Here is a 12578-nt window from a genome sequence, read left to right as displayed (position 1 = left end):
GTTATTGGACAGAGTGAGCGAGAGAGAGAGAGTTCACAGTTTTTTTTCTGAACTGTACATCATACATTTTATCCATTTGCAGTTACATTTAATTTTCTAAACTATTATAAACTACATTTAAGGTTATAAAAGCTATATAACAGCCATTCCTTTACCAGGCTATTTCTTTCTCTCGCTTAAAAAATGAATGATACACAAAATAAAGCGTGTCATGTTACAAAAAAACTTATGGTACTGATTGTTACAAACATGGGCGTAGATTTGGTTTAACATGAGGGGGGAGTGAATAGGTATGCTTCCTGACATTTTTAATTCAATAATTTAAAAAAAAATTAATAAATTGAAAAAAATCAACTTTGTTATATCTGCCATGTCATTGCATAATTATCCTCTACTTATTTATCTTTCTATCCATCTACCCAGCCATTTATCTATCTGTCTAATCTACCTATTGTCCGCAAGCATTTATGATCAAATAATTGTTTCATTAAAACAAATTACAGAGGGCATAATAACAGTCCACATGAATGCACATTGTAAGTGATTAAAACTTATACACATCATTCATGAGAACAACCTTGTTGTTGATAATAATGGGAATTATTAAAATAAGATTTAGCTCATTTGTTGATGCCATACATGCATGCTATTGTATCTGTCTAGTTTCCTGATAAACGGCAATTTTATCTGTTCTGGATCTGGATCCTACTGAGTCAGAGGAAGAGGGATCACAGAAATCTGTGTTTTGGCCCCAGATAGAGTATTCTCCTAAACCATTTTAACAGTATAGTATTTTATACAATTTTTGCTTGTTATAAAATTAAAGGTATTCTAAGTAAATAATTTACAAACCCATAGTGTATTGCTCAGTTATAAATAAATAAAAAAAAATACAGGCATATGTTCTGTAAGTTTTGTTTGCATATGCATTTAGGGAACATTATATGATGTACAGAGCAAAGACATCTTTGTAATCGGTTCTACATTCAGATTTGCTAGGATCTGTTTAAACTGCATTTCTGTTGGGAAAAATCAAATATGTTTTTACTGTGATTTATTAATGCACCTATAATATAAAATGGTTTTCATACTTATACTGTTGTCAATTAATTAATAATTTTATATGCATTTAGTAATTCTTCTATTTTTCATTTTTAATTAAGCCAAATGATATTATAGGTGGAAAAGAAGTAGCTTGAAATTACAGCACTGATATATAGTGTATATATAAGATAGATATATTCATATCTGTTTTTATAAGCAGTCTGGATGATGAAATTTGTATAGAAACATTAATATTTGTGTGTTTGCGTAGTTACAAGCAATAGTCAGTTTAGGGATGGTAGGAGAGGAGAATAATGCAATAAAATGTTGAAGTCTGGCCTTATTAACATCTTAAAAAGAGCACATTTCCATCATTCCTAACTGATGATGATGGTGAAGACGTCTGCTGGACATTTCAGCACTTTCCAGCTCTAAAGCCTGGATGATGATGGATCTTCTGGAGTGAGTCCTGTCATTGTGACGGAACAGAAGAAGCCGCTATAAAAAGGTGAAAAACAGAAAGGCGGCCTTTCAGTGTTCACTTGAGCTTTCTAACTGACAGGCTGTTTAACCAAGTTCAGTGCTACAACACAGCATTTAATGAGTTTTGCTCGCAGCTCTTGGGCCTCAGATTTTCCACTGCGCCCCCTGTTGTATGCGGCTGGAGCTGCAGCCACGGCCGCAGGAATTTGTTATTATATTAAGAAGCGTGGTGATGGGGAGAGAACAGCGGAGCCCGCAGGCACAACTCTCACCGAAGCACCGGAACAGTCAGGGGAAAGCCTCCGCGCTTTATGAGGCTTAATTTCCCTATCCCTATCAAGTAGTATTAGTTTTCTTAGCTAGACATATAATTAGTGATGGGCGCTTTCAAAACACCGCTTCCCGAAACATTTGCGAATCTTTTGTTTCGAATCAGTGGTTCGGCACGTGTATCAAATTGGTCAAGTCACGTGATTTCAGAAACAAGGCTTCGTTACGTCATTACTGTTTCGAAATTTCCATGATTCGCGCTAGAGAGTGTTGACCTCCGGGTGAACCAATGAACCAGCGTTTAATATATAATTTGAACTGTTCTCCGGTCAGTTTTATTTTGTAGGTTTATATAACTGAAATGATTCAGTAATGTTTGTACTGATCCACGGTCAGTGCTCGCCTCAGGATGCCTTGTTAATCACGGGTGAAATCCCATAAATTTCCTGATGAAAATAAAGAAGACATGGGCAGATGTTGTGGGTTATTACGTAGACGAGAGAGAATTTGGACAGTTTTGCATTTATTAATCTTCATTTTTCATGACCAAAATAACCTATAGGCCTAGTTATTCAAAATGAGGAGTCTACAGGTTACAATGTAGTTGTCAGACAGATGTTAAAAACACAACAATATAAAAAACACTCATTTTTAAATGGCTCTTATAACAATGTGGACAGGCACACTTCACCCAGGATTCAAACCCAGTCGAGAACTTTATCGGATCCCCTACACCAGTGGTTTTCAAAGTGGGGGCCGCCAGGGGGCGCCCGGGGTGCCTCAACAATTTGATGTGCCCATCCCTCCCACTAGGATGTTTTCTCTTTCTCATTCTCAGACAACCACACACACACACAATCAATTCCTAATGTAATGTAATGTAAAGATGTAATTATTAATAATAAAAAAGGGGGAAATATTCAGAAGTCTGTAATTTTAATGCGTTTTAAAGACATCTTACAAAAGGGGGGCCTCAGTCAAATGTTAATGCCATTTGGGTTGCCTTGCCCTGGAAAAGTTTGGAAACCTCTTCCCTACACACTTCCTTGTTTGACACAAACAACATGTAGTTTATAATTCGTAAACGTTTGTCTGACTCGTTGTCAAGGCTGTTCAGATCAACAATTGACCACTAGGTGTCACCGTAGAGACGGGTGTCGGATTGTTTCGAAGCCTCGACAAAATACGGCACATTTGCTTGAACTGGTTTCAGTGTTCGTCTGCCCACCACCACATATAATCTCTTAACCAATCCAAACTTTCACACATAGCAAAATAACTATTTATTTTAATGAGGCATCTTACCGTGTTAATGGTGGATAATGAGAGAATAAATCCTGACAAACATTTCAACCACAGCGATGTCTGACCGAGGCGTCACTGAAGATGGGCTTAAGAAAATACTGTTGTATGCCATGAAACGCTTTACTGGTGCTGAACGTCGCAAACATCCATCCATCCATCCATCCATCCATCTTCTACCGCTTACTCCTTTTCAGGATCACGGGGAATCTGTAGCCTATCCCAGGTAGCATTGGGCACAAGGCGGGGTACACCCTGGACAGGGCGCCAGTCCATCGCAGGGCACAATCACATACACATTCACACACCCATTAATACACGTCGCAAACATTTATTATTTAAAACGTTGTGATTCACAGTATTACTGTTTATAATTTGGCTGTATTTTTTTTTTTTACAGTGTTGTTTTTTCAAGTGGAGAGATTGAAAAATATATCCGTTTTTATAGTTACTATTTATTTTTTAAATGATACAATAGTCTTGCAAATTTTTACCTAGGAAATGTTTCCATGTTGTTGTTTTTTCGTATTAAATGAAAATTACTATTTTAAATGCCCCGACATTCATGGCTTTTTATTTAATGTAAACATTGGATTGACACAAACATAGATTGTGTGCTGATTATTTATTTATATAGACTGATTGTATTATTTATGATTAATGCTGCATAATGTATGACTATTTAGGGGACGTTAGGGGGGTGTTAAGAGAACATTAAGGTTCTGCAAACCTAAAACAACGTTCTAAAGAAAACCTTCCTGGCTAACCAAAAAAAAAACAACACTTAAAAATGTATGTTATGTGATCCAAAAATTGTTAGCTGGGCTCCTTCCTTAGGCTATTAAACAAGCTCCGCTGTACACCCCCACCCAACGCTGCAGGTAGAATGACATCCAATGTCGGAATTCGGCCTGATTATGAAAACTGATCTGTTAATTAACTAACCACATCGGGCTTACACAATAGTTCAAATTGTACAGTGTATTACAAGTAAACACATTCCCACGCGCCTATTATTCTTTTAATTGTTACAAAGCGAAAAATTACGCGCATTGTTACAAATAGGAACCCCTCAGTTATTAGCCCTTCTTCTTCTTTTGGTTTTAGTTGGCAAACCAACTTAAGGTGCATTACCGCCAACTACTGGACTGGAGTTTGGACAGCAGCTTGGCAGGGGGGAAATAAATGAATGAATGAATACTAGATATGCATACAAAATTACTAAAGACTCTCACTTACCCCAGTATTTTTCAGATAATTTATTAGGGGACGGTGCACTTTTCCAGAGGTTTTTCCCAGCAAGTTCTCTAGTTTCATGGTTTGCTTTCCAATTTGCATCTTTAGCTCAGTTCTTTCTTCCTCATATCTTTTGCAGTCTAACAGAATGTGTTTTACCATCTCTTGTGTATTGCAGTGGGTGCAGAGTTTTCATATTCTCCGTAATGTTAGATTTAAGCCATCATGACCTATTCTAAGACGCGTACTTATCATCTCTTCCTTTGGGTTCCTGCTGTTCACCATACTCATGCCTACTTGTATTTTGTATGAAATATAGGTGTCATCCGGTGTCAGCAGTATTCCTACTATATTTTATGCGTGTCCCTTTATAATGCTTTTAATCTCTGCTCTACTTAATGGTACTTGTATATCAATGTTTCATGCTTTATCGATCTTTTTGCCAGTATATCCACAGTTTCATTTCCTTCTACCCCTACATATGCAGGAATCCAAAAGAAGGAGACATTCAACACCCTACCACAGTTAATATCCCAATCCAACGGACGAAATAAAGCGTGCAGACCAGAAGCAATCCCATTTGCAGGTTCAGGAAGAACCGCTGCGATTGGTGAAATCCATCCACGTGACGCCGCATGTGGCCGTTTGTTCCTGTGAGTAAATGGCTCCTCCTGCGAAAGAGGGTAAAAAAAAAGGAACCTGAACTATAGTGGCGGGTTTGTGAAAGACATTGTGCATTTTCGGTGGAGGGGGGTCACTGGCTGCTTAATAGTGCAATGTTTTTTGGACTACCGCTTTGTTTTTGGAATTGAGCTCTGTCTTAAATAAGGACGGGTTCTAGTGTTATTTGAATCCTAAACACCCCCAGATGAACTCAGTGAGAGCTGCGAACCGCAGACCCAGGCGAGTGTTGAGGCCGCGCCCGGTGCCGCCGGAAAGAAACAACCAAGAAAGAGGTAGCTGTATGTTTTATTATAAGGTCAAGCCTATATGGCTAAGTGATGTGTACTTCTCTTTGATTTGCTTTTGCTTTTGTCAGGCGTGATTGGGAATTAAAAGAAGAGGTGGGCGGTTTCTTCTTCTTCTTCTTTTTTTTTTGCTGTAATTCTCAAGCATCAGGAAACACCGTGGCTCTGTAGCCTACTGGCAGCCGAGGCCAAGCTTTGTTTGGCCCCTTTTAATCCTGTTGGATCAACACCTGTGTTTTATCATATAGTTGCATTTACACTTCAACACTTTTTGGTTTACCCCAGGTGCGATGGTGAATGTCCATTTTAACAGCAACAGTTACTTGCCTTATAGCTAATTACTCCATTAGCTCAGCATTGCAACTGCAGCCAATGGGAATTTGGCACCTATCTAGCTACGTCGAGCGAACATGTCAATGATTATCCACCCTTATTGCTTTTCAGGTCAGTTTTATAGCTATAATTGACGGACCGACTAATTACCCATCTAAACGTTTCAGTGTTGCCATTGCTGAGCACATGCGACAGTGTAACACTGGCTTGACATCTTATGGAAGTATTTTGCGAACAATATTCAAAAGCACTTGCAAACTATGTTTGCATTTACTATTTGTGGACGCATAAATTGTGACAATTCAAATCAAAATGCAAATCGTGTATTACTGTTTGCCTTTTCATCTACACGAACGTACATTGTCTGCCAAATTTTAAATGGAAACGCAAAGTCCATTTGCAATTGTGTTATGATCCTGTCCTATTGAAATAACAATTACCCCGTTTGCTATTTCACTTCCTCGGTGTCCTGTATGAAGCCTGCCAATATTCAAAGGGAATGTCGAAATCATTAGCATTTCCCATGCCTTGTACAGAAACCTGACAATCAGTGTTGGGGATGGGAATATGCTATGGGGCGTGTTTGTATTTGGAAGTGACGTCACTTACAGTCGACTGCATTTTAGACTGGCTCGCGGTCACCGGACATTCACTGCATATTCAAGATTCTCTTTTCTATTTCTCAAACAACAAACACACAGAAAGGGCAAAATGTGTATTGTCTTACTCTGGAGTGGAACTAGAACCAAGTGCAATTGAATATATTTTAAACATTTTCTCCCATTAAATCCTTCTGACGCTAATCTCTCAGAAACGCAGCTCACCAGTGCTTTATAGCAGTGGTTCTCAACCAGGGAGGTGCTAATTGTTTTCAAGAAAAAAAAAAACACACAGAGACTGGGTATCATTAGGGTACTCTGTGCATTTTATTGCTTTTCAAATAGAATGTGCATAAATGGAAAAACTCTGCCTTCCGTCTCCCTCTGTATTTTCTTTTTGCTGGGGAGAGGAGGATTTTAGCCTGCCTTTTATCTAGCTGTCAGTGCAGACCAGTGTTGCCAACTTAGTGACTTTTCAGACTCCTTTAGCAACTTATTTGCAAAAAAAAAAAAAAAAAATGGACAAACCTTAGCAACTTTCCAAATATCAGCAGTAATGTCCTGCAAGCACGAGGTCTTGCTTTCCCACTGCACTCTCACCTCTCTCTGTGTCTGCTCTGTTCAGTGAGTGGCTGAGAACCAGAGATTTAACAATGTCATGGATAACGAGATGTGCCCTTCATCCCAATTTACATAATTCGTATGAGAATGTTTTTAGAATACAAGACGAATGGAATGCAACATGTTTCACATGTAAAATGGTCCATGTTATTACAACCTAGTTCTCTTGTTCAATGTAGTTATAGTGTTCAGAAACATTTTTGATAATTCATGTTCCATACCTGTCCGTTATATAGTTTTATAAAAGTGTTTTTTTTTTATTATTATTATTTTTTTTTTTTAAATCACAAGTTATGAAACGTAATTAATAAAGTACAAAAACACAAGGAAAAAATCTATCAAAAACAGATTATACATTAGGTTGTATATACACACATTTTTATATAGAATAGATAATCATTAAACCTGGTCCCCTCCAATATGGGGGGGGGTTATGCCACATGATAGGGGAGGCTTGGGGGTGCTTTAGTTAAAAAAGTTTGAAAATGTCTGCTTTATAATTTAAAAAAAAAAAAAAAAAAAAAAAAAGTCAGTAAGGGACCTTCTAAAAATTGCATGTCACTTCCAAATACAAACACGCCCCATAGTATACTCCCACCCCCAACACTGATTGTCAGGTTTCTGCAAGTATGTATCGCTGCAGCCTGCTGACATCCAAGTGGGAGGTACTTATGCCGCAAGTAGGCAGGATTTCAGAAATGAGTGGAATTGACAATCCAGAAGTGATGGCAAATATACGGAAATCCCCAATCGCGATGAGTGCGAAGGTGTGTAGTGATAAATGGTTACAAAAACACAGATTTAAAACTGAATATCAACACTTTTTTTTTTCTTGTGGTTTTAATTTAATTTCTTACAGCTTTGTCGTTATAATATGCATGTCCAATGACACTGTATTTGAAGATTAAAATTTATATAATTGTCTAATTAATTTTAAAATTCAACAGTATCCAATTGGAAACCAACTTAAAACGACATATAACTGCACTCAGAGAGGTGAATGTGTAACAACATTATAACCAACAATTTATTTATTTTTTAATATGTACAAATTACTCAGAAATAAAAACAAAATTGTACATATATTTACATCCGTAGTGATGAAAGGTGCCATGCATTTTCTCTTCATATACAAAGACATTACTCATTAGCAGTAGTTGGATTGCTTGCACGACAAACTGCAAAATCCTGGGTAGAATGTCCTAGAGCTTGCCTCGTCTGCCCTTACCAGCGTAACCTGGTGGATACACAGAAGGCACATTATAAAACAGATTTTAAAAAAGTAATTTAGTAAATAAAATACACTTCCTTTTGTTGATTCAACAGTTTAATTTACATGGCGGACACTACAGTAACCAAAGCCTTCTTGAAGATTGTACAACCCACTTGGAGCTGACCCTCCCATTTGGGGCTGTCTCGACCTCCGTTTATACCCATCTGTTTCTGTGCAAGGCATGGAAAATGCTAATGCATTTGCAATCCCCTTTGAATATCGGCAGGCTCCATATGCAACACTGAGGAAATTAAATAGCAAACGACCCTATATAATTTCTCTTATTTCAATATGACAGTATCAAAATGCGTAACACATGAGAAATGCAATTGCAAATGGACTTTGTGTTTCCATTTGAAATTTGACAGACACTGTAGGTTTGTGTAAATGAAAATGCAAACTGTAAAACACGATTTGCATTTTCATTTGGATTATGTCACAATTAATGCATCCACAAATAGGAAATGTAATTGCAAATAAAGTTTGCAATTGCTTTTGAATATTGTCCGCAAAATACTTCCATAACCTTTACTTACCTGAAGTTAATCTCTATGTACCTCATAGACCTTGGGTTAGTTTTAAATGCTTTCTCGCAGACAGTAAAGTGTTTTATTTTATAAGCTGATTTATTTATGGTTGCACAAATTGACTAGAAACAGGCAAATATGTGGTCCAAACTGTAAAGCATTCTGTCATGTTAAAACATGAACGCATTTCACACACTGATTTGCATATGAAGGCACTTAATTTGCTGTTGGTTTTCTGGTCGTTAAGTTCGGTAAAAATGCTGTCAACTCATGGCTTCACATGTTAATGTTATGAATTAATATCTCTCTCTCTCTAATATATAATATATATATAAATAATAGAGCTGCAACAACTAATTGATTATAATCGATTATGAAAATCGTTGTCAATGAATCTTATTATCGATTAGTTGGTCTGGGCGAAACACGGGGTATGTTTACTCATTACTTTACTTCTGTTCCGAAAACACGCTTCGGACCCCTGGTGGTCAATGGTGTAATTGCATGGGGTCCGTAGGAAAGTTTTAAAAACGTTAAAATAACATTATATATATTTTTTTGTTGAATGTATAGTTACGGCCCAGTCTAGGTTAGGCCGCACAGAATAACCAGCTCGGGATTCAATGGGATTGACCTTTAAAAATGAGGGAGCCAGGAATAACAACACAAACCAGGTGGTTCAAAGAAGTAGTGGTATATTGTAACACACAATTATATACATATAATTATATATTATATTATATTAATTATATTATATACATATAATTATATACATATAATTGTACAAGGAACCAAACCAGGTGTAACTTCAGGGTGGGCCAAGGCCAAAATAATAAACAAACGGATTCTATTGTTGGGTAGCTAGCTTACCTAAAAGGATAGTAACAAAGAAAATACAAATACTTCCCTAACTACCTAAGCCAAAAACCGAGACTAAAGGACCCTCTCCCAAAAGAAATGGCAGCTGCATCCCTACTGCCGGTGAACCAAGTGAACATATATAAAATGGTGAATAGAATGCACATAAACAGGTACAGGAACAACCAAACTCAGTCAAAAACCAGAACAGCAGTCAGAATATTGCATAAAGCAGCACAACCAAACACAATCTCTAAACACCAACACATGTAATCACCTCTAACATTCCACACCATTCTCACTCCTCTTCCTCTTTAAATATGGTCGCCATTTAGTGATGTCATCCTGGGAGGTGGGAGCAAGGCAGGTGGGAGCAAGGCAGGCGGGAGCAAGGCAGGCTAGGGCAGGCTGGAAACTCTGGGAGGGAGTTTGGACCTGCACACAAAATATGGCACAGCACACAAAAAATTTCCCATCCCAAAGATAGCGGATTGTAACAGTAACAAAATATATTCAAATGAGATGTTTTGAGATTAATCAATTTGGTTATTCGCGTGCATTCACAAATATCACGTTAGCTGAGCTGATGATCGTTCATTGATGGATTAATTTGAAATTTATTTACAAATGAAATGATGATTTGCAAAAACCTATGAGTGGTAGGCAAGTTCAAGTGTTGCATTGATGGATAAAATAAACAAATTTAATTCAGAGTTAAATTAAATGTCACACCAACAATAAAATGTAATTGAAGCTGGTATTTGAACCAATCCCTGGGGAATGACATGTTCTACCAATCAACCAGGGATTGCTAGGACTGTATACATAAATACTTTTTATAGATTAAAAAAAAAAAAAGCATTGAATTAAACTACAGTGCTAAATGAAGTTTGTTTATATATATATATATATATATATTCTGGTGTGTGTCAGTGTGTATTGGGTTCTTTTCAGTCTTATATAATTGGACAAACAGTTGTGTAAAGTTTAAGTGTCTTAAGTTTATATTTTTAACACTCAGTTTGTGGATTTTATTTTAAATAAAAGAAAAAAGGGTACTGAAAGCCCCCCAGCCGATTAATCAAAAAAAATAATCGGCCAGCTAATTGATTATGAAAATAATTGCTAGTTGCAGTCCTAATATATCTCTCTGGATGTAGCTTGAAAGCTCTGGGAGGCGTATTGTATAGAAATTAATTGTCTCGGAAGAAGGTGGAAAAGTCAAGCCAAGTCAAGTCAGCACAATTAATGTTAATTAACAGTTCAGAGTGTTGATGGGTTTCCTCAATTTGAAATGTCCTTTTTATAATACCTGGCTCAATTATATTGACACATCCAGTGATTTTGAAGAACAATTCCTTTAATATTGTGCAGTAATGTTAATTCATCTTTATTCTGAGCCATCTTTATTCTGAGCATTGAGAACTGATGTAAGTGGGGTTGATCGTCTATCAAGTTGAAATGTCAGTTTAATTTCAGCAGTGAGCTTTAATATTTTGGTATCAGTGACTTCCTGTGTGAAATGAACCACCTATACTGTTATTTATTCACAATTTGGTTTATATAATAATTATAGTTTTCAAAATGTTTTTTTTTATTATTATTATTTATTTGGCTTCATGCATTCATAGCGTCTTTTTAAATTGACTGATCTTGGCAATTTTTATCAGTAAAAGATTATAAAAAAAAAAATGTTTGGCCTGTATACTCATAAATACTGTGAACTGTTGTTTGTTTTGTTACTAATTTATTTAAACATACCATTTTGTAGGAAGTAGGGATGCACTGAAATGAAAATTCATGGCCGAAACCGAATATAATGAAAAGCTTGGCCAAAGGCCCAAACCGAACACGTGTTTTTTTTGTTTGTTTGTTTGTTTGGTTTTTTTTTGCGTTTTTTCCATTTATTTTGCGATTTTTTTTTTTTTTTTTTTTTTTTTTTTTCTTTTCACCATTGCATAAATTAAATATTCAAAAGGTGCTTTTTACTATTTTGTCTTGCTTTTCAAAGAAAAAAATCAATTACAAAAACTACAATTTCAAAATATTTATTTAACATTGAACATTTTTTTTCATTCCAGTAGGCATAGGCTACCAACAAGGCACAATATAACTTTAAATAAATAAATGAGTAAAATAAAAATATTTTGAAGTGGTCATCTTTGAGCCCCCCTTGAATAGTCTATGTTAGGCCTATAACTGACTGCTGAAAGAATGGAACACTGTAGTCTACAACAAAAAGTGCATTAAAAAGTGCATTGACAAGAGTGCGAAAAATGGTTCGGAGTATTATAGTAGATATAGTATAGTTAGATACGTTGTTAGTTATGTTCCCTTAAATAAATACGTCTTTTCCTGCTTTTGTACTCTACTCCCTTACGTCTCACGACTTGACGGAATACTCCGGAACAGAAACAGAACAAACGTGCAAGTGTCCACAGTAAACGATGTCACGGTTGTCAACATCTGTAGAGCATGTGCTCGTGCACGTAGCACGTGCATGCACGCGCCCGCTCATCGCTCTAAGCACGCTGCCGGAAGTGGAGCTCGTGAAATTCGCGCGTCTCACTCTGGTTGCTAGGCTATTTGGTGCGTCATCAAACACGTCATCGTTCGGTCAAATTTATTCGGCCTTTTCACTTATTCAGCCGAACACCGAAAGTGCGTTGTTTTTTGTTTTGTTTTTTTTTATTATTATTTATTTATTTTATTTATTTTTTTTTTGTTATTTTCGGCCAAATAATTACGGTTGCCGAACATTCGGTGCATCCCTAGTAGAAAGTTAAGTTGCCTTGTTTGTGCTGTCCACTGTCGCTCGTTGTCCACTTTCTGCACTGTTATTACCGCTACGTCTCTAAAAGCCACCCCTAAATTTTACGTGTGGCTAGACTGACTGTGGTTTCAGGAACTCTCTCCGATCATCTGAGTTAAGTTCGGTAAAAATGCCATCACGTTATGGCTGTACACATGTAATAGAAACATAACTCATTGTTTATCAGTGGATAAATATCAAATAAGCATTCCAAAACAGTGGTCTTCTCCTCACCCTCATCCAAGACTGTAT

The 12578-nt window shown here is 36.7% G+C and overlaps 1 protein-coding gene and 1 long non-coding RNA gene across 4 annotated transcripts in view; one reads left to right on the top strand and one right to left on the bottom strand.

The window, feature by feature from the left end:
- Positions 1-363: 363 nt before the first annotated feature.
- On the bottom strand, positions 364-4986 carry LOC124627724 (uncharacterized). The gene is made up of 3 exons (XR_006982244.2): positions 4339-4986; positions 3103-3354; positions 364-1542 (listed from the first exon to the last, which is right to left on the bottom strand). It is a non-coding gene; the product is annotated as an uncharacterized LOC124627724 (long non-coding RNA).
- A 2-nt stretch (positions 4987-4988) lies between these two features.
- fbxo11a (F-box protein 11a) overlaps positions 4989-12578 on the top strand; it is a 39485-nt gene continuing 31895 nt past the window's right edge. For 2 of the 3 annotated variants that reach the window (XM_017464255.3, XM_017464254.3), the window contains exon 1: positions 4989-5291. In XM_017464255.3, coding sequence (XP_017319744.1) covers positions 5204-5291 — 88 coding nt within the window. In that variant the 5' untranslated portion in view covers positions 4989-5203. The remainder of the gene's footprint in view (positions 5292-12578) is intronic. The other variant, XM_017464256.3, reaches the window with a different exon arrangement.

The sequence above is a fragment of the Ictalurus punctatus genome, chromosome 3 (genome assembly GCF_001660625.3).
Source record: "Ictalurus punctatus breed USDA103 chromosome 3, Coco_2.0, whole genome shotgun sequence".
Lineage (NCBI taxonomy): Eukaryota > Metazoa > Chordata > Actinopteri > Siluriformes > Ictaluridae > Ictalurus > Ictalurus punctatus.
Note: the sequence above shows the minus strand (reverse complement) of the source record. Positions and strands in the feature narration are given on the sequence as shown.